At 37.0% G+C, this 20535-nt stretch overlaps 1 protein-coding gene across 1 annotated transcript in view; it reads right to left on the bottom strand.

Moving 5' to 3' along the window:
• PTPN13 (protein tyrosine phosphatase non-receptor type 13) overlaps nucleotides 1–20323 on the bottom strand; it is a 223801-nt gene extending 203478 nt beyond the window's left edge. The window contains exon 1 of the mRNA XM_052641697.1: nucleotides 20243–20323. Coding sequence (XP_052497657.1) covers nucleotides 20243–20323 — 81 coding nt within the window. The remainder of the gene's footprint in view (nucleotides 1–20242) is intronic.
• Nucleotides 20324–20535: the final 212 nt, after the last annotated feature.

The following is a 20535-nucleotide window of genomic DNA, read 5'->3' as shown; positions in this document are numbered from 1 at the left end:
TACGTTTGTGCTTTCCAGTATGATAAAGTCAACTGCCACACATGACCACTGAGCCCTTGAAATGTGGCCAGTGCACAAGAGGAACTGAGTTTTTATTTACTTTTTTAAAGTAAATATTGGCCATTCTGGTTTTAGAATTTCTCCTATTTAGGTAAGTTTAATAACTTATTATTAATCATGTCATTAACTGATATTGAAAATTTTTTTTCATGTGGACCAGTCCTTTGGACAGCAAGGAGATCAAACCAATCAACCTTAAAGGAAATCAACCCTGAATATTCATTGGAAGGACTGATACTGAAGCTGAAGTTCCAAAACTTTGGCCACCTGATGCAAAGAGCCAACTCATTGGAAAAGACCCTGATGCTGGGAAAGATTGAGGACGGAAGGAAAAGCAGGTGACAGAGGATGAGTGGGTTGGATGGCATCACTGACTCAATGAACTTTAGTTTGAGCAAACTCTGGGAGATAGTGAAGGATAGGAAAGCCTGGCGGGCTGCAGTCCATGGGGTTGCAAAGAGCTGGACACAACTTGGAGACTGAACAACAACTAAAATATATGTTAGCATTAACATGTAATTCAGTAGGATATTCGAACTTGTTAGTGAATAAGAAACTGGATGACAATCTCTTACTTCCACAAGTAATTAAATCTTAAGTAAGCAGTGCAATTATATTCCTAACAGATTTCTTTCTTCATCCAAAAGTGAATAATTTTAAAGTCTGTTTATGAAGAACGTTTCAACTTTCTTAAACTTACACCTACATTTTAGCAGTCTATTGTCAGAGGCATTTCCAAAATCAACAATCCCTTATTGGAATTTCCTTCTTCACTAAAGGACTGTTCTGTTTCAATCCATGGCCAACATAGCACATGGTCAGGAGGAATGGTACCTGTAATGCAGGAGACTTGAGTTCAATCCCTGGGTAGGGAAGATACCCCAGAGAAGGGAATGGCAACCCACTCCAGGATTCTTGCCTGGAAAATCCCATAGACAGAGGAGCCTGGAGGCCTACAGTCCACGGGGTCACAAAGAGTTGGACACGCCTGAGCACCTAACAACATACTACAACCGTCATATTAGGAAATGAATTATGATGACTTTTGTTCCACTGTAAAATCCCAAACTGATTACATTTATCCGATAATTCCAACTGGTTTTTCACTTGAATTGACTATTTAACTGACCATGGCAGAAGCATTCTGTCAAACATGAAGGAAATTCATAAATGTCAAACCAAAAAAGAATAACTTCACTGAGAAAAGATGAAAGTTCTTATGGTAAATAAGGTGACCCTTTTCGAAAAAGAGTTATCAATTTGAAAAATCAACCATATAATAGGGTAGACAAAGACTCTTGTGAAAAGAAATTTGCAAAATTGCAACAATAAGCAACTCTTAAAACTAATGGATCCTGTGTGATTCCCTTGGGAGAGGGAGGACTCTTAGAAGTTTGCCCCTGGTTTCCTTCAGGCTTTGTCTCATTGCCTTTTTCCCCTTTGTGGATTTTGCTTTGCACCCTTTTGTTGTGATCACTCTATTCTGTGGAGTCCTGTGAGCTATCCGAACACAGTATGGAACTTGGGTTGATCGTGGGAACGCCCAACACATCAGCCAGTGATGTATCTACAGGCAATATCTGGAATTGTGGCAGCTATATTTATGGTAAATACTGGAGTATAAGCCTTAAGGATTCGAGATAATATTCAGATGAACAGCAGGCTGAAAAAACAAAACCACCCCACGAACCTTATAAAATGCATGACTGAGCCACTGAACAAAACTTTGAACCTTCTACCTTATGTCTGCATGCGTGCTCAGCCACTTCAGTCGTGTCTGACTCTTTGTGACCCTGTGGACTGTAGCCAGCCAGGCTCCTCTGTCCACGGGATTCACCAGGCAAGGATACTGGAGTGGGTTGCCATTTCCTCCTCCAGGGGAGCTTACCAAGCCAGGGATTGAATCAGCGTCTCCTGCACTGAAGGTGGATTCTTTACCCACTGAGCCACCTGGAAAACCCCCACCTTCTGTTTAGCATTTTTAAATAAATCATCATTTGTAAGAGAAAAAAATCTATGTAAGTACTATTCCAAGCTTTCTAAAGAACTGCTTAGGTAAAAGTAAAATAGAGTTATCTGAAGACATTACTCTTGGGAGGTTTTAAATTTTAATTTCTCCAGGAAAGCACAAAAGAAATGTATCATGGTCATTTTTTTTTTACCTGAAAGAACTTCTGGGCCTATCCAATAATAAGGTTTGAGAGGGCCTATATTTCAGTAGATTTCATCGTCCCTTTCAAGTTGTTGAATTTTCTGGCATAGAATCATCAATAATATTCATTTATTATTCTTTCATTAAGTGCAGAATCTGTTGCAATGTCACCTCTCTCATTCCTTACATCAGTAGTTAGTGTCTTCTCTTTTTCCTGATCAGTCTGGCTAGAAGTTTATACATTTAACTGGTTTTTTTCAAAGAACCAACTTTAAGTTTCACTGATTTTCAATCCTTTTTTTCCTGTCTGTTTTGTTTGATTTTTCCTGACCTTCATACTTTCCTTTTTTCTACTTAGTGTACTCCTATTTATTACTTTGCTTCTTTTTCTGAGAAACCTGGTGTGAGACATATTTTCTTTTCTGTGGTTGGTATTGAATGCTATAAAATTTCCCCAAAGTTTTGCTTTAGGAGCTTACATGCCATGCATTGTTATATACTGTGTCATCGTTTTTATCCCAAATAATATGCTTTCTCATTTCCTCTTTGAGCCATGGATTATCTAGAAGTGTGTTAGTTTTCAACTTCTTGAGAATTTCCCGGACATTTTATGACCTGAATAAATTTAAATGCATTAAAACTTGTTTTGTGACCCAGAATACGAACCATCTTGGTGATTATTCTATGTGCACTTGAAAAGAATGTGTTGGTTCTCCTGTCCTTGGGTGGTGTGCTCTATAAAAGTTAAGTTAGTTGATTATGTTGTTAGAGTCTTCTGTATTTTACTGATTTTCTACAGGCACACCTCACTTTATTGAGCCTTGTTTTACTTATTATACTTCAGATTTTGAATTTTTACAAATTGAAAGTTTTGGGCAATCCTGTATCAAGCAAGTTCATTACTTTTTAATTAAGATAAGTACATTGTTTTTAAAGATATAATCCTATTGCTTTTAGTAGACTACAGTTAGTGTAAACATAACGTTTGGAAAACCAAAAAAAATTGTGTGGCTCACTTTATTGTGGTGCTCTGAAACTGGGCCCACAATATCTCCAAGGTACATCTGTACTAATTTTGTCAGCTTCTGAAAGAGACATATTGATCTGCAGCTACCGTTGTGGGTTTGTCAATTTTCACTTGTTCTGTTTTTGCTTTGAGTATTTGGAAGTTCTGTTATTAGGTGCATAAATGTTTAGAACTGTTATATTTTCTTAATGAATGGATCCTGTTGTCATTATGAAATGGTATTTTTTTCAACCTGGTAACATTCTTTGTCCTGAGAAGTACTCTGTCTGATACTAATATAGCCAATTTTCTTTTAATCAGTATTAACATGGTATATCTTTCCATCCTTTTATTTATTTATTTTTTGCTACACTGCACAACTTACAGGATCTTAGTTCCCTGACTAGGGACTGAACCCAGGCTACAGCAGTGAATGTGCCAAGCCCTAACCACTGACCCCTCAGGGAATTCCCATCCTTTAATCAGTTAAGATTGGATTTAAAAATCAAGACCAGATTGTAGCAATATGACAAGCTCTACCTTTTAACTGGGGTGTTTTAACTATTTACATTCAATGCGATTATTAATATAGTTGGATTTATTATTTTGCTATTTTAAAAAAATTTGTCCCATCTGTTTTCCCTCTCACCTTTTTTTCTTTTCTTGCTTTTGGATTAACAACAGTTTTCATGATTCCATTTTATCTCTTTTGCTAGCTTTTAGCTATAACTTTTTGTTATTTTAATCTCTACTATATAGTTTATAGTACACATCTTCGACTTATCCCAGTCTATCTTCACATGATATTATACCATTTCATAAGAAGCCACAATGTATACAGACCCTCAAACAACACAGGGGTTAGGGGCACTGATCTTCCATGCAGTTGAAAATCAGTGTATAACTTACAGTCAACCTTTCATATATGTGGTTCCCCCATACCCACAGACTCAACCAACCACAGATCACACAGCGCTATAACATTGCTGGAAAAAATCTGCATATAAGTAGACCTATGCAGTTTAAACTTGTGTTATTCAAGGGTCAACTGTCTTTCATTGTCCCACTCTCAACCTGTGGGCCAAACCCATGCATTTTACTTTTACATGTATTTAACTTCCATGGTGAAAAAAGTAAAAATGTTAGTTGCTCAGTCATGTCCAACTCTTTGAGACCCCATGGACTACAGCTGGCTAGGCTCCTCTGTTTATGAAATTCTCCAGGCAAGAATACTGGAGTGGATAGTCATTCCCTTCTCCAGGGGATCATCCCAACCCAGGGATTGAACCCAGGTCTCCCACATAGCAGGCAGATTCCTTACTGTCTGAGCCACCAGGGAAATCTCATACTGCAACCTCCATACTACAGCCATACTCCATACTACATTGTTATTTTGTTTAAAATAAATTACCTCTTTTTAAAAAAGTTTACTACACATAATAAAAGCACGTTAAAAAGTACCAATCTTTATCCATAGGTATTTTTAAACCATTCCCCTCTGACCTAATCACTGTTATTACTAGCACAAATCAAATTAGTTTTTCTTCTGGCTAGCTGACCTTGCAAGTAAAGTGTTAAAATATTACAACCGTTATTTAAAAATGAAAGAGAAAATTTATTTAAATAACTTGGGCCTGTAGCCCAGCCAACTGGTGAGAGCTACTTGAAGTGATGCAAGAGCTGGCTGCCTGAACAGGGAGGTTCATCCCCTCCCTTCTGTAACTCCAGAGGGCACATTCTGAACTATGTGAAGCTAAAAACAAGACATCTGAACTCACTGGCTCCTACATCTGTGTAAATCTTACATTAAAAAAATATTAGAGTTAAAAGTGCCACCTTAGGGCTTCCCTGGTGGTCCAGTGGGTAAGAATTCACCTGTCAGTGCAGGGGACCCAGGTTCAATCCCTGCTCAGGGAACTAAGATCCTACATGCTGTGGAGCAACTAGTCCAGTACACAACTACTGAGCCTGCCTGCCAGCTAGAGAGAAGCCTGCGGGTCACAATGAAGAGCCTGCCTGCTGCAACTAAGGCCCGATGCAGCCACATGAATCAATAAATAAAATTTAAGAAAAATGCCACCTTCAGCAGCCTTGACCATCTAACTAGAAATAATCGGTGATTCATACATAAGGAATTGATGACATCTGCCCAACTCCCGCCTCTTTATTCCTTCCTCCTTAACTCCTTCCTCATCCTCCTTGACCTGTGATCACATGTTCTATACTCTTTGCTCCTTCCCTGGGAAGGCAGTGTAGGAAAACGGTGAAGTATCTAGGCTTTAGAGTCAGAATGAATTTAAGTTCCTGCTCATTCATTTAACAGTTGTGTGATCCTGGACAAGTTATTTCAGCCTCCTAACAGCCTACTTTCCTCAAGGGAACAACAATGGTACTTAATTAAAGGACTGTCAGATGGATTAAATGAAAAATGATATAAAACTTCTTGCCCATAGTAAGTGGCCAAAATATGTTAGCCATTATTATTTCATTTTTGCATTTGGGGATTCTTATATAGAATGGGCCTATGAATCTACTTTTCTCAGCCTTTTATAGATTACCTTTAAAACATATTTAAATAACAGGAAAAATATCATATATATTTACCAGTGTCGTTAGTATTTTATTTTTTATCCATTTGGTATCACTTGCCCTCTGCCTGGGGAACTTCATTCTTTGATCTGCTGGTGATGAATTCTTTCAGCTATTTTATCTCCGAAAAAAGTCTTTATTTAACCTCAATTTTCAAAGATTTTCATTGAGGAGAGAATTCTAGGTTGACAGTTTCTTTCGATACTTTAAAGACACTGCTACACCTGTCTTCCTCCTGCATTGTCTCTAACAAGAAATATATTGTCAACACTTATCCTTATTCCTCCTTTGCTTCTCTGGCTGCTTTTAACACTGCCTCTTTCTCAGGTTTTGAACAGTTTGAATATGATGTGCCTTGCTGCAATTTTCTTCATGTTCCTTATGCTTGGGGTTCATTAAGATTCTGAACCTGCATGTGTATAGCTTTCATCAAATTTGGAAGTTTCAGCCGTAAGTTATTCAAGTGTCTTTTTCATCATGGCCTTCTCTCCTTTAGGGACTCATATTTCATGTATATTAGCCCACCTCAAGTTATCTCACAATTGATGCTCTGTTAATTTAAAAACTATTTTCCTTTTTGTGTTTCACTTCAAATGATTTTTATACTGGTTTTGTCTTCAAGTTTACTAATCTTTTCTTCTGTAATGTTTCAGTTCAGTTCAGTTCAGTCACTCAATTGTGTCCGACTCTTTGCGACCCCATGAATTGCAGCACACCAGGCCTCCCTGTCCATCACCAAATCCCGGAGTTCACTCAAACTCATGTCCATCAAGTCAGTGATGCCATCCGGCCATCTCATCCTCTGTCGTCCCCTTCTCCTCCTGCCCCCAATCCCTCCCAGCATCAGAGTCTTTTCCAATGAGTTAACTCTTCACATGAGGTGGCCAAAGCACTGGAGTTTCAGCTTTAGCATCATTCCTTCCAAAGAACACCCAGGGCTGGCCTCCTTTAGAATGGACTGGTTGGATCTCCTTGCAGTCCAAGGGACTCTCAAGAGTCTTCTCCAATACCACAGTTCAAAAGCATCAATTCTTTGGCGCTCAGCTTTCTTCATAGTCCAACTCTCACATCCATACATGACCACTGGAAGAATCATAGCCTTAACTAGACGGACCTTTGTTGGCAAAGTAATGTCTCTGCTTTTCAATATGCTATCTAGGTTGTTAATGTTTAATCTGCCATTAATCCCATCCCTGTATTTTTCATCTCAGACATTCTAGTTTTCATATTGAGAAGTTCAGTGTGTTCCTACTAACTTTTGCACATATGGAATACAGTTATAAAAACTACATTAATGTACTTTTCTGCTATTCTAACCTCTGTGTCAATTCTAACCTCTGTGTGCAGTCTAATCTATTTACTTTGTCATTACAGGTCATATTTTCCTGCTTCTTTACAAGCCTGGGAATTTTTGATTGAATGCCAAATATTGTGAATTTCATCTTGCTGGATACTGAATGTATTTAGACATATTCTTGAGTCTTGCTTAGGGATGAAGTTAAATTACTTGAAAACTTGTAAATTTGATCCTTTCAGGTCTAACTTTTAAGATGTGTTAGTCTGGCCCAGAGCAATGCAGGTCTAGGGCTTGTTTGGTGCGGTGTGTTCTTCTGTGTACCCTATCTAACACCTTATGAACCCTGAGGCCTTCCAGTCTGATTTGTGGGAACAGGCACTATTCCCAGCCCCGCCAGCACCCACAAGCACTGCTCCTTTTCTTCCTTCTGTGCGGCTCCTCTACAGTCCGTCAGTTTCCTCACATGCATGTGTTTAGAGTACTCAGCTGAGCACTCAAAGAGGCCCCTCTGCAGGGCCCTCTGCAGGAACCCTTCTGGGGTTCTCTCTGCTCTGTTCTCACCTTACTACGCTGTCCTGTTAACTCTGGTTGCCTTAGTCTCCCCAGACTTTCAGCAATAAGTGCTGAATTCAGGGTGTACACCGTTTTCCACCTGGTTTCCCACCCTGCACCACAGCCTAGAAACTCTCTCAAGTTGGTAACCTGAGCAATCCGAAGGTTCACCTTAGTTCTCTCTGTCGTGGATATCACTGTCTTTCACTGCCTGACATCCAGTGGCTTAAAAACAGTTGTCTCCAACATTTTCTTCGTTTTTTAGCTGGTGTGGACAGAATCTTGTCCCTGTTACTGCGTCTTGGCTAGAAGCGGAAGTCTTGCTGCTTTGTTATGCTCGTTTCTCTGTACTGAGCCACTGTAAACGGCATCTCAGTTCAACCATCCCTCCTGATGGCTTGGGGTCAAATCTTTCATGGTTATGAGCCTGCCCCCCTAGATTGCCTCTGTGTGAGCCTTTTCACTGCCTGCCTTAAAGGCAGTCATTCTTCTGTGTAAAAAGCACATTTGAAAGAAATAGTACGAAGGCTATGGAATTTTAATGCTATAGTGAAGAATGTCTAGAAGTTTGTGCAGCTTAAGTCAGTCAGAGACTGATTTTCATTCTGCAGAGTTTCTATACGAAGGATTTCTTTCATAATTCTTGCAAATGAAAAGAACATTCATGGGAAGAGCACGAAGATACTGGATGTGCAGGCAGGCAAAAGGAAGAAGGACAGACTTTGAGAAAGAAAGAGATTGAGAACTAAATTTTTCTAAGAAACATCATAGAACCAAGTCTCTGATACATTTACAAAGACATTGTCCTTGACGCATTTTAGAAAACAGTCTTATTCTTTCCTGTCTTCTTACGCAAAAATCCAATGTTTATATAACTAATATGCTAAAGTGAAATATTAATCAAGGCAGACAGCTGGAAGCATTATCATTATCCCTTAATAAATGTCAAAACAAAATATGGCAAGTTCATACAAGTGTAAGGTTGTTAAAAGAATCTAGGGCACAGGGGGCATACCGTGGCCCATGGGCTCTATTTGGCCTGCAGACTTAGGTTTCTCCTGGACAGCAATGGCCCAGACCGTATTTTCCAAAGTGTCAAATAAATGTCATATAAAAATCTTGGGAGAAAAGGAGATGGGGCAAGACTCCAGGTGGCAAGCAGATGTCCATGTTAGCTACAGTCTGAGCCCTTTCGTTCATCACAATATCTATCATTCATTACTGTCTTCCTCTCCCCCTCAACTATCTCTGACCTTTCTTGTCCCTACAGGTATGGAGGCTAGTGATACCTACTGAAGGGTATGTATAACATTATCCCAACAAATTAACTTATATTTTTTAACTTATAAAACAAATGTATAAAAGCATGGTGAAAATGTTTTTTTTCAAAGGGGGAAGTTAGGATTCCTAAAAAGATACAATAAAAAGCATATTTATTTTCTACCAATTTTAGGAAAGCTGTATGTGGAGTGAGTACATTTTAAATCCCAAAATGCTTATTTTAACCAATTCATAAGATAATTCAGATACAGCTTGCATTTAGAAACTACAATCTACCCTATCTTTTGCCTATGTTTCAAAAGGTACACATAAAAGACAGCATAATTACAAAGAGCGATAACAATGTTATCAGAAAAGTATGCTCTTACTTTTTCTACCAATGCAGTCTAAGCAGGTAATAAATTTGAACTTCTAGTATAAAGTAAAAGTCCATATACGGTCCATATATAGTCTTCGGTTTTCATGCATTAACCAAGAAAACCAGAAGAGTAAGTGAATTTCTATATACCAAACATTTCTATATACTAGGGTTTCTTTGTAACTCAATACTCCATAAAAGAACTAAAATACATTTAAGTTGCCCTTCAACTGCAAAACAATCCAACTTCAGCTGTACCAAATATTTATCAACCTCAGTTAAAAGAAAATGTCCAACTTAACAAACAAAACAGTATATTAATGGTAAAACATTCAACTTCGCTTTTACTACTAATAGATTTCTAACTGGTAACAAAAGAATGGAGATGAACAGGTCAAAAATGTGAGACATGTTTGACTAATGAGGTAATTGGGGGCAGGGAGAAAATAAAAAAAATAAAAGTGAACCATTAAATATATAAAAAAGGAAGACTTTCTATAAATTATTTTCAAAAGCACAGAACTTTTTAGCATACTCAGAGGGTACACATAAAGCTGCCCATTAAGGAAAACTGAACCATTAGTTTGGTATATAATGTTTCCTCCTGGCTCTGATGACATAACTGAAAATGAAGGTTACAGCAAAGCACCCCAAGAGGGGACCTGGAGACAGGACTAGAAAGATGACTGACTTTTTAATGTTTGTACTTTTCAATCTTGTTCAATATGCATGTTTTGCCTACTCTGAAAAATAAGATACCTAAAATTAATAAAACACACTTTACCTGCTACTGTAATTAAAGCTTGTGGAGCAACAAAACTTTTCACTGAGTGAAAAACTGTATGATCATCTAACTATTTGCATGAGAATGCTATGAAATTCTTAAGTGGGGAAAAAAAAAAAAAGCTGTGAAAACACTTAAGGGAAAGGGTGAATAGAGATTTTATGTTTCAAAGAACTCCAGAATATAAATTTCACTTCTCCAAATAAAGCAAATGTCAATCAGTTTATATTGCAAATGAATTTTAAAACTGTATGGTGAACTAAAATTTAGAAATTTTGGAGTTCTCTTATCTCCCTTCTACAGCACCACATACAAGGCATGCAAGCCTACTGAAAGAGTCAATTCAAAGGAGAAGAAAAGAAACTTTGTTAGCAGTCACCAAGAGTTTGGGGCTCTGTAAACACAGCTGTCAACCAAACCAAAGGACAATTTTTAAATGCACTAAGAATGGAATGGAGAGTGGGTCATAAACTATTCTTAATGATCGCACCTTAATAAGATCATTACTTCTAACCGTAAACTAAAAGTTACAAATGATTTTCACTATTAAAATTATCTAGTGAGTAGGTCAGGAAGATCCCTTGGAAGAGGAAATGGCAATTCACTCCAGTATTCTTGCCTGGAGAATTTCATGGACAGAGGAGCCTGGTGGGCTACAGTCCATGCGGTCACAAGAGTCGGACATGACTTAGCAACTTAACAACAACAAATGATACACCATGCTTGCTCCCAGATAATAACAGTGTCTCCAAAACAGATCAATCTCTACCCAAGTGAATCCTTTGACTGAGCCACACTTTCTTAAAACTTGTACTGTATTGATTGTTTTGTAATATAATGGTTTCCTATCTTTATTATTTGCTTTTTTTTTTTAACCTAGATTTTAATTTTTTTGGTAGGAGCCATTTTCCTTTCCTTTTTTAGTATATCTCAATGCTGTTGTTGTTTAAGTCGCTAAGTCATGGCTGACTCTTTTGAGACTGTAGCCCACCAGGCTCCTCTGTCCATGGTATTTTCCAGGCAAGAATACTGAAGTGGGTTGCCACTTTCTTCTCCAGGGGTTCTTCCTAATCCAGGGATCAAACCTGTGTCTCCTGCACTGGCAGGGAGATTATTTACCACTAAGCCACTAGGGAAGCCCATTCCTCAATATACCAAAAATAATTCCAAACACAGAGTAGTCAGTCAAATGCTTTATAGCTGTATAATTAGTTTAGTTAAGAAACAAAAGACCATTACAACAAAAATTTACATTACTTGTAAAACATTTTAAATTGCTGCTATTTTAACTATCGTCAAATAATTCTGTGGGTATTTTTTCTACCAGTTTTCATAGTTTTCACATATTCAAGGGGACATGGCAGGTTTGCCCACTTTATTTCCCTTAAGATGTCAATCATTTTAGCTTTAAAGTGACCAATGTGTAGTTACTATGTCTAAAAAGATCTTACTTGGAATACATCTGATAACCAAAGCATAGTCAGTGACCTAATCAAAACATACTTCTGAGGCTAAAATCTGCATGGACAAACAGATAAGCCATGCTTTTTTCTCCATATAATGAATCATATTTCCTAGTTTGCTATTGTGTCCAATATATACAGATGAAAAGTGTGGTGAAAGGTAAAGAATTCTTATTAACTGAATCAGTGGGCTGTGCCCAACCAATTTATATATGTAATGACTCAGGAATAAAGCTCATGGAACTTCCTGAGGTAGATATTATTTCCATTTTATATATCAAAGAGATTGGATAAATCACTTATCCAAAATGACTCTAATTACTAAAAGATCTAAAATACATACCAAGGACTACCTAAATATAAAATCTGTGCTCTTTCTACTATACTATGCTTCCAAACTTGTTTGAATGTGAACAGCAAATTATGACACAGCCTAGATTTAGTTTTCACAAAAGCTAAACATTTGAGAATGAACATAAATATATTAATTTTCTCCTGTTAAAGGTTATCAGTAACTCAGTTTAATATTTCAATGGTAGGTTAAATAATGAAAATTGTGTGAATGATTCATATTTATTACAAGGAATTAAGTATCAAACCGCACAAAGTATAAAATACTAAACAATCTCTGTGAACTAGCCTCCACAGACAGTAAATCCAGTTTTTAATTATTTTCTAGGTCAAGGCACTTTAATTAACATAATAGATGTGTTAGCTATCAAGTGATAAGTCAGTAAAACCAAGTCCAGTATCCACCCCAAAACCTAGCATAGGACCTATAATTTATCCATACCTACTACAACCAAATACTATTAAGCTGGAAACAAATGGAGATCAGGTGTCAGGAAATCTGAAGAAAACAATAATTGAATCCCCAATATCTACTCTCTTCAGTTGTCAGGTTGGGGACAGCCAAGTGCCCAGCAAAAAACAATTCCCAGCATCCCGTGATGTATAGCACTGGGTAAGGAATTCAAGAAAAGTTTTTGAAAAGATCTGACTCAGCTGGCAGGCACACTCATCTTTTGTTATTTTTGCCATTTTCTCCATTTCTTCCATATTTTGTCTAACTAGAAGGACAACATTTTTAATAGAATGCTAGCAGCCATTTTGTCACCAAGAGGGCATCGTGAGGATGAAAGCCATGTTATAAGGAGGTAGAGAAGAAAAAAAAGATGTCTGGGTTCATTGCTATTTCTTGAAACAGTTATCCAGCAGCTCTGGAGTACTATGCTAAGATTTTATGTTACAGAAAAAAAAAAATCCCAATCTTCTTTAGGCCCTGTTATGCCAGGGTTCTGTACGAGCAACCCAATGCAATTTCTAATTAGAAGAAGCAAAACAATTCACTGCAGTGGTTTTGGATAGGGCAAGCACACAGAATATTTCCCAAATCAATTCCCCTGTTACAAGAGATGCATTACAAATTCTGCAGTTAAATTGTCAAAGAAATGAAAATGATAAACAGTTGACCATCTGTAACCACAGGTTCCACAACCACAGATTCAACCAACCTCAGATGGAAAATATTTGGGGGGAAAAACATTTCAGAAAGTTCCAGAAAGCAAAATTTGAATTTGCTGCATGCTGGCAACCATTCACATAAGATTTATACAGTATTTACAATGATTTACATAGTACTTACATTGTATTAGATATGATAAGTAATTTAGAGATGATTTAGAGTATGTGGGATTTGCATAGGTAATATGCAAATACTATGCCATTTTACATAAGGGACTTGACTGGTCACAGCTTTTATATTCCTATGGGTCCTGGAATCAATCCCCTGGAGAACAGTAAGGGATAACTGTATATGTTATTATCTTAGAGATTCATAAGGTACATTAGAATATTAAAGGGTCTAAAAGTGCACACAGTAACAGGATAAATGTCCAGTAATACTTACTCAAGAATTTTACGTTATGTTACAAAACGCTTACCCCTAAGAGCATAACAACATGTTGTTCAGTCACTAAGTTGTGTCCAACTCTTTGTGACTCCACGGACTGCAGCAATATCTCTGTTTGCGTGACTGAACAGTTTACATATCTTGAGAGTATTAACTTTCAAAATAGACACTTTGGGAGGATAGATACCTTTGGCTTCAAACACAGTATTATCAGAGACATTTCTGGGACTCTCCTTTCTAATCATGTTCACAGTCTCATTTTAAAAATTGCTCCATTTACTTTACAATCATTTTCCAATTTAATTGAAATTAGTAAATCCTCCTTAATCATTCACCTTACTAGAATATGAATGTATTATTTAACTGAATCAAATCCGTTCTCAAACAAGACATATGCCACATGTCACATGATCTAAAAAGTAACTCGAAAACAGGAGATGTAGGATTCTAAAAGTGAGTAGTTTACAGACTTCCATGGTGGTCCATGATTATGACTCTGTGCTTTCACTTGCACGGCCCAAGTTCAATCCCTGGTCAAGAAACTAAGATCTCACAAGCTACAAGGCATGGCAAAAAAAAGAGTAGTTTGAAGAGAATGACATTTATTTTCACAAGTTCCATGAAGCGTGTGAAACTTAGGCACAGATAACATACATCAAGTCCAAGTAGTGAGCGGAAGAAACGGAAACACGTAACCCAAGGAACAAGCAGGGCCATGAATGCTGAAACAAAAAAACACATTTAAGTTCATGTATTACCTTTACCCAATGTTTTAAAAAACACTTATAAGTAAAATGTATGTATATCAAAAATAATAATCTAATATTTATTAAATACCCATATGCATTAGCTGAGAACCCCATGGAGCCTGCTGCGCTGCAGGCCATGAGGGTGCCGAGCCGGACATGACTTAGTGACTGAACAACGACATGTATTAGGTACTGCTTTGTTGCTTTACATGTTTCAATGAATTAATCATTTAATCCTTACCACAAACCTATAAAAGAGGCTTAGCTATAATCCTTATTTTTTAGACGGAAAAAAAGCGAAAATTTGCACAAGGCCAAAGAGCCTGTATATCAGAGTCAGCAACTAAACTCCAGGCAGCTTGGCTCCAGCGTCCGTGCTCGAAATTCTGTGCTATACTCTCTCTAAGTCAAAGCGGGATGGTCAACACCGCGCCCAACTGCAGCTAAAACCAACTCATGACTATTCAAATCAGTACCCAGATGCTTGTACGGTTTGCACATATCATTTTTATCTTCACAACTCTTCTGTGTCAATATATCCTGTCAACAGGCTGGTTTACTTGCCATGATCTCAGATGATCAAATATATGTGGGCACAGACTATTCCACTTATCTGCTGCCTTGGAAATGTGATCTCTGTGTATCACCAGTGGCTAGCAGAGTGCCTGGCAGAGGCACTTACTGAACTTTATATCGTGTACACTTACTGTACTCAATGTATACTTGCTGAATATAGAACAACTAAAAAGGGAGCAGGTCATCACAATAAGGTTATTACTCCAGATTCATCACTGTTGCTGTTAGAAAACACTCAACTGGCTTGGTCCATCAACAGTGATTCTTTAAAATCCCTTTAGGTGGAACAATATCATCTATTTTTAAGTTAAACCTCAGGACCTCAATACAGCCTTAAAATACCTTTGAATTTAGACAAAGTCTTTAAGCACAAACAGAAAGATTTAGATGAATTATTTTTTAAAAAAATATAGCTCTGCTTTGTCTTTAGTTACATAAGTATATGTGATCACATTAATATATTTTCTTTTATTTAAAAACTGAAAATTTCCATTAAATTTTAATAATGGAAAACAATACAGTCTAGATTTCTTTGTAAGTATTATATAACAATGAACACTGAAGTATGTGTTGACTTGAATTATAACTGAAATAGCAATACTGCCATGTATTAAGTAATAACATATCCTACTTATTATTTATTTTTATATACCTCAAAGCACTGCCAGAATTTCAAAGCTCTGACTGAACTCAATTGAATGGTATATAACCACAGAACAGTTTTAGACAGTTTACAGTTGATAATCAAGCACTCCTAAATTATATTTATTATATATTTTAAATTTTTTATCAGTTTTTTAATCTAAAATGTTTTTCTTTTTTTAAACTCAACTATAGCTGATCAGTTTTTTTTTTAATAAAACATCTATTTCAGCTTTCATGAAGTACAGCTACAAGGATACATTTTAGCTTCTGTAAATTTTCATATAGTAGCTAGAAAATTTATATACGTTACATCTGAATCATTGTCTGAAGTTCATTCCTTCACTTCTAGAAACTAGCCATAAGAGTAAAATCAAAATAGACTCTGTGAAAAATGACTTTAATCAATACTGCATTCAAATAATCCTATGAAATTATACCTCAAAGTCAAGAATATGAAAGACTCTGAGGGAATAAATTTATCATTCAAAATATTATGATAAGGGAAACTCCTGTGTCAAAACACTGATTATTTCTTCACTTCAACACTATATATTCCAGACAGGTATTTGACTACACAAAGACCTAAAATAAATAATCCCTTAATAGTTTAAATGCTTATTTTAGAAATTACATTTTTCTAGAAAAAGTGTCTAAAACCCTAAGCCAATAAGGAAAACTGACTTTTGGTATTTTTTACAGTGCGGTGGGGCGGGGGGGGGGGGCGGTGTGCAGCTGAGATGAACTGCGAGTGCAGTTTCCTCTAAGTTGCGCCTCAGTAGTTAACAAGTGACAAATACCACTGAAACTGATGACGTAGTGTTAGCTTTCAAACATCTCAAACTGCTTAGGAACCTCATTTTTGTTAAAGGGGATGCTTTCTTGTGGGAAGAAAAAGTCTCTGGTGCATGTTCATGTTAAAACTAAAGATGATTTTCTGTTGGAAAATTCAATCATATCATATGACAACAAACAGACTTCATTTGCAAAAGAAAAAAAAAGAGCCTCCTCCAGAAAGAAAAACCTTGAGTCAAATTCCAGCACTTAGGCTGAATTGATGAATTTCTCTGTTTCCTGAATCTGTTTAGATTCGGAGCATACTGATATAAATGACAAACATAAGGACACTCAAGTTCCTCCTCTCAGTTAACTTGGAGAAAGAAAACCTCACAACTAGGCACAAGAAACCTAAGAAAGACGAAATACAAGCATCAAAAATGTGGTATTTCTCCTTAAAAAACTATCAAAAATAATACTATATATACTTTCAATTATAAATCTGACAGAAACGACTCTATACATCTCATTTCAAAGGAGAAACTGGAATATAAATTTTAAAATCTCTAGGTAATACAGAACTTTCTGTGATGACAGAAATGTTCCACAGCCGAGCTGTTTAATACAGCGGCTACTGAGCCAAAAGTAGCTACTGAGTCCTTAAAATTTGGTTAGTGAGGGGAGGGAGTTTAGGATTAGCAGATGCAAACTATTATAGGATGGATAAACAACAAGGAATGATACTTTGTATTCATGATAAACCATAATGGGAAAAAAATGGAAAATATATATACAACTGAGTCACTCCGCTATACAGCAGAAACTAAACACAACATTGTAAGTCAACTATACCTCAATAAAATGGTTTAAAAAATTCTTCAGTGAAATAAGGAACTGAACTTTAAATGATACCTAATTAAATTAATTTAAATTTAACAACATGCGCAGCTTTAAGGAACAGGCGGGAAGTATTTATACCTTACATTCTGATTCAAATAGTAAAAAGCCTGTAGATGGGTATAGACACAGAAGATGCAAGTTTATTTTCTTTAAATTCTTGTGATTTATGTAGAGGAAAGTACATAATATAACAATATTGGTGCTACATTTGTGAGAATCGAATTTTCTATGCTAACCTTCTAGAGAGGACTAGAATATTGGTTCACAACTTGGCTCCACATTGTAATTTCTTAGGGAGCTTCCAAAAATATGTATGTCTGGGTCTTAACCCCAAAGATTCTCATTTAATTGGTCTGAATTGAGTCCTGGGCATTAAGATTTTTAAAAGCCACCCAGGTGATTCTATCAGGCAGCCAGAGAATCACTAAACTAGAAAGAAAATAAGAAGCTGTTTATTAAGCACAGATGCAGTATACAACCAAAGACGTTTATTTGCTGGTAGCCAAGAGGGCCTTTCAGCAACCCAGATTCAAGCTCACCCTGAGGACTACGGTGAGTTACATGTTCTAAACATTCAGGAACAATTTGGGTGTACCATCATAAGTTTTGCTATTACTGAATGTTTTCAAATATGTAAAAGAGATTAAAAAAGGAGGAAATAAACTACTGTCAATTTGTACTTGCCACCTTTATATATATTATTAATTTCATTCTCAAAATACTATGAGAGGTAGGTATTATTAAATTACAGATGTGGAAAATAAAGATAAAGATGTTCCTAAGGATTTGGACACATGTTTCTCAAACAGTAAAGTCCACATTCTTTACACTACAGCAGAATTCTCTCTGAGGAAGTCTGTTTCAATAAAGTCTCATACTGGAATCAAAGAAAGAAAAATAAAGAAAAAGCAGGATTCAGTGGTGGAGCACAGGCTAAGGCAAACATCCTTAAACAGGTGCTTAGACCAGTTCCTGTATTTCCTAAGCAAACCCTGGGGAAAAAAACATGTGCATCTGTGGTTCAACTCTCCACCAGACTCTGCACTAGACCATACAGGAGTTGCTGTCCTTCTGCCTTAAGAAGTTAAGCAACTGGTCTCGTACTGCCTCACAAGCTATTAGCTACTGTCATCCAGCCTCCATACAGGCTGCGTAGTCACAGGGCCTGACACTAAACAGGAATAAGACAGGGGTTTTCATTTTGCCCCCTAGACTCACAGGATTACTGGAACTCTTCCTCATAGAGCAGTTTACAGACCAGTTTTTTTTTTCTTTTAACTTTTTATTTTGTATTGGAGTACAGCCAATTAACAATGTTGTGGTAGTTTCAGGTGGAAAGCAAAGGGACTCAGCCATACAAATACATGTATCCATTCTCTCCCAAAGTCCCCACCTATCCAGGCTGCCACACAACATTGAGCAGAATTCCCGTGTTACACAGTAGAACCATGTTGGTTATCCATTTTAAATATAGCACGTGTACATGTCCATCCCAAACTCCCTAACCACCCCTTCCCCCATCCTTCCCCCTGCAACTTTTAAGCTCCTCCTTTAAGTCTGTTAATTACAGACCACAGTTTTGATGTGAGGTACCTACAAGTGAGTCTGTCATAGGATTTCCTGGGCAACAACAAACAAATTTACACTATGTAACTTTTAATTTAACTTCGACCATTTAATGTTCTATAATAATTTGCTCATTAAAAGCTTTTTAAATGCAGTTCCTGGGTTGTTCTTAAGTTTCAAATTAAGAAAAGCTGTCAGTGGAAAAAAATGGGAAAGAGTGCAAGAGACCCTCACCCTTCCCCATCAGCACTAACTCTTCAGTCCTGAGACCAGATCCTTTCTCCTTTTTCAGGCCCCAGCCTTGCAAAGAGACATCAACTCAAGTGAGTCACACTTGGTTACATCAGAGGCCTGACAGGAGAAAACCTTCAACTCACTCTTCTAATTCATGGCACAGACTTCTCCCACAGCATATTCCAAAATAAGAAAATGTTGACAGGAGTTAACTCCTAGATGCACAGGCTTGAGGTGTAACAGTGTTTCCTTTGGATTTCAATTGGTATTAATTACAATTTAGTTGCACCACAAAAGTGTTTTGTAGTTTATTTGAAAATTACAAACTCTTGTCCAAAAATAATAAAAAAGGAAGCAGCAGCAGGGGCTTATCCCCAGTAATCCCTTCTCTAGGAATTCTGGCCTGGGCAATGAGATGAGCTGAAAAAATACATACTCAACTGATACGGAAGAAGTTACAATGTTCCTCACCCCATCCTTGACCTACTAAAGTAGAATAAAGCAAGGATTTGACCTGTTCATCTTAATTAAAAAAAAAAAACAAATTCCATTCAAGACTGATATCTATCATTTACTAAAAACAACTGATTAGCTAATTTTCACATTCACTTTTCATTTGAGGCATGCCTCCAGAAAAAATAATGTAGGTGTTAAAACTTTTGATCCCATCATAGTATCTAAGTCCATCCTTGCAATTGACACTGGTTTTTATGGTTTGTGTGTGTTACTTGTGACACGAAAAGCTATCTATAAATATTTTAAAATGCTGGTAATCACTTTCCTAAAAATAAGTGGGCTTCTCATGCAAGTACAAGTTTTGGTGGAACAAATGTTAATCCAAGACAAACTACATAAGAGCTAAAAAATAAGTTCTTGTAAAAGTGAAACACACTACAAATTAGTTCCTTTTCTTAATAACTAACCTAGATGTTTTTTCTATTTAATTCCTGCTTCCATTCTGCCATCTCCCCCACACATACTCCCACAAAGCCGCTAGAACATCAAAGTTAGAACACAAAGTTATTATGAAAAAGGTAAACTAAACCTAAAACTGGACCGTAAAGCAGACCATTGGCTTCTGTACGAATTTACTGAATCAATACATACAAGAACTTACTGATGCTGATGATAACAACACAAAAAATAATCTGTATCATAGCACAACACAAGCGAGCAATGAGCATGAAGCAAGTTTTCACGTTGATCCTGCCAACCCAGGCATCAAGAATTTGGGAAAATACCAAGGCTTGTTTCAAAACACAACAACTTCTTTCCTCCTCCCGTCCCCCCAATCCTTTAGTAACCTCTGTAGATCTAAATTTTAAAATCATTTTAATTAGTTACCTGCGCGCCAGTCAACCCACAGATCAGGTGTCCTACATTTTGTTTAGGTCCCCGCCTTGAAAACAAACCCGATTGCCCCATTTTCTGAGAGGTAAACTCAGCTCCAGGAAGCTCCCTATGAAGTCACCGCGTTTGTTGTTTCAAAGATGCAATTAAACGAAAATGACACAGGCTGTCGAACAGATGAGCTGCCCCAGTGCGTGGAGGAGTCTATCATCTCTGGGTAAGGCCAACGAAAACTGTATTGCTGTAAATCTATTTTAGTGGTAATGTTTCTTCCAGTTCATCCTTCT

This window comes from Budorcas taxicolor, chromosome 6 (genome assembly GCF_023091745.1).
Source record: "Budorcas taxicolor isolate Tak-1 chromosome 6, Takin1.1, whole genome shotgun sequence".
Classification (NCBI taxonomy): Eukaryota; Metazoa; Chordata; class Mammalia; order Artiodactyla; family Bovidae; genus Budorcas; species Budorcas taxicolor.
Note: the sequence above shows the minus strand (reverse complement) of the source record. Positions and strands in the feature narration are given on the sequence as shown.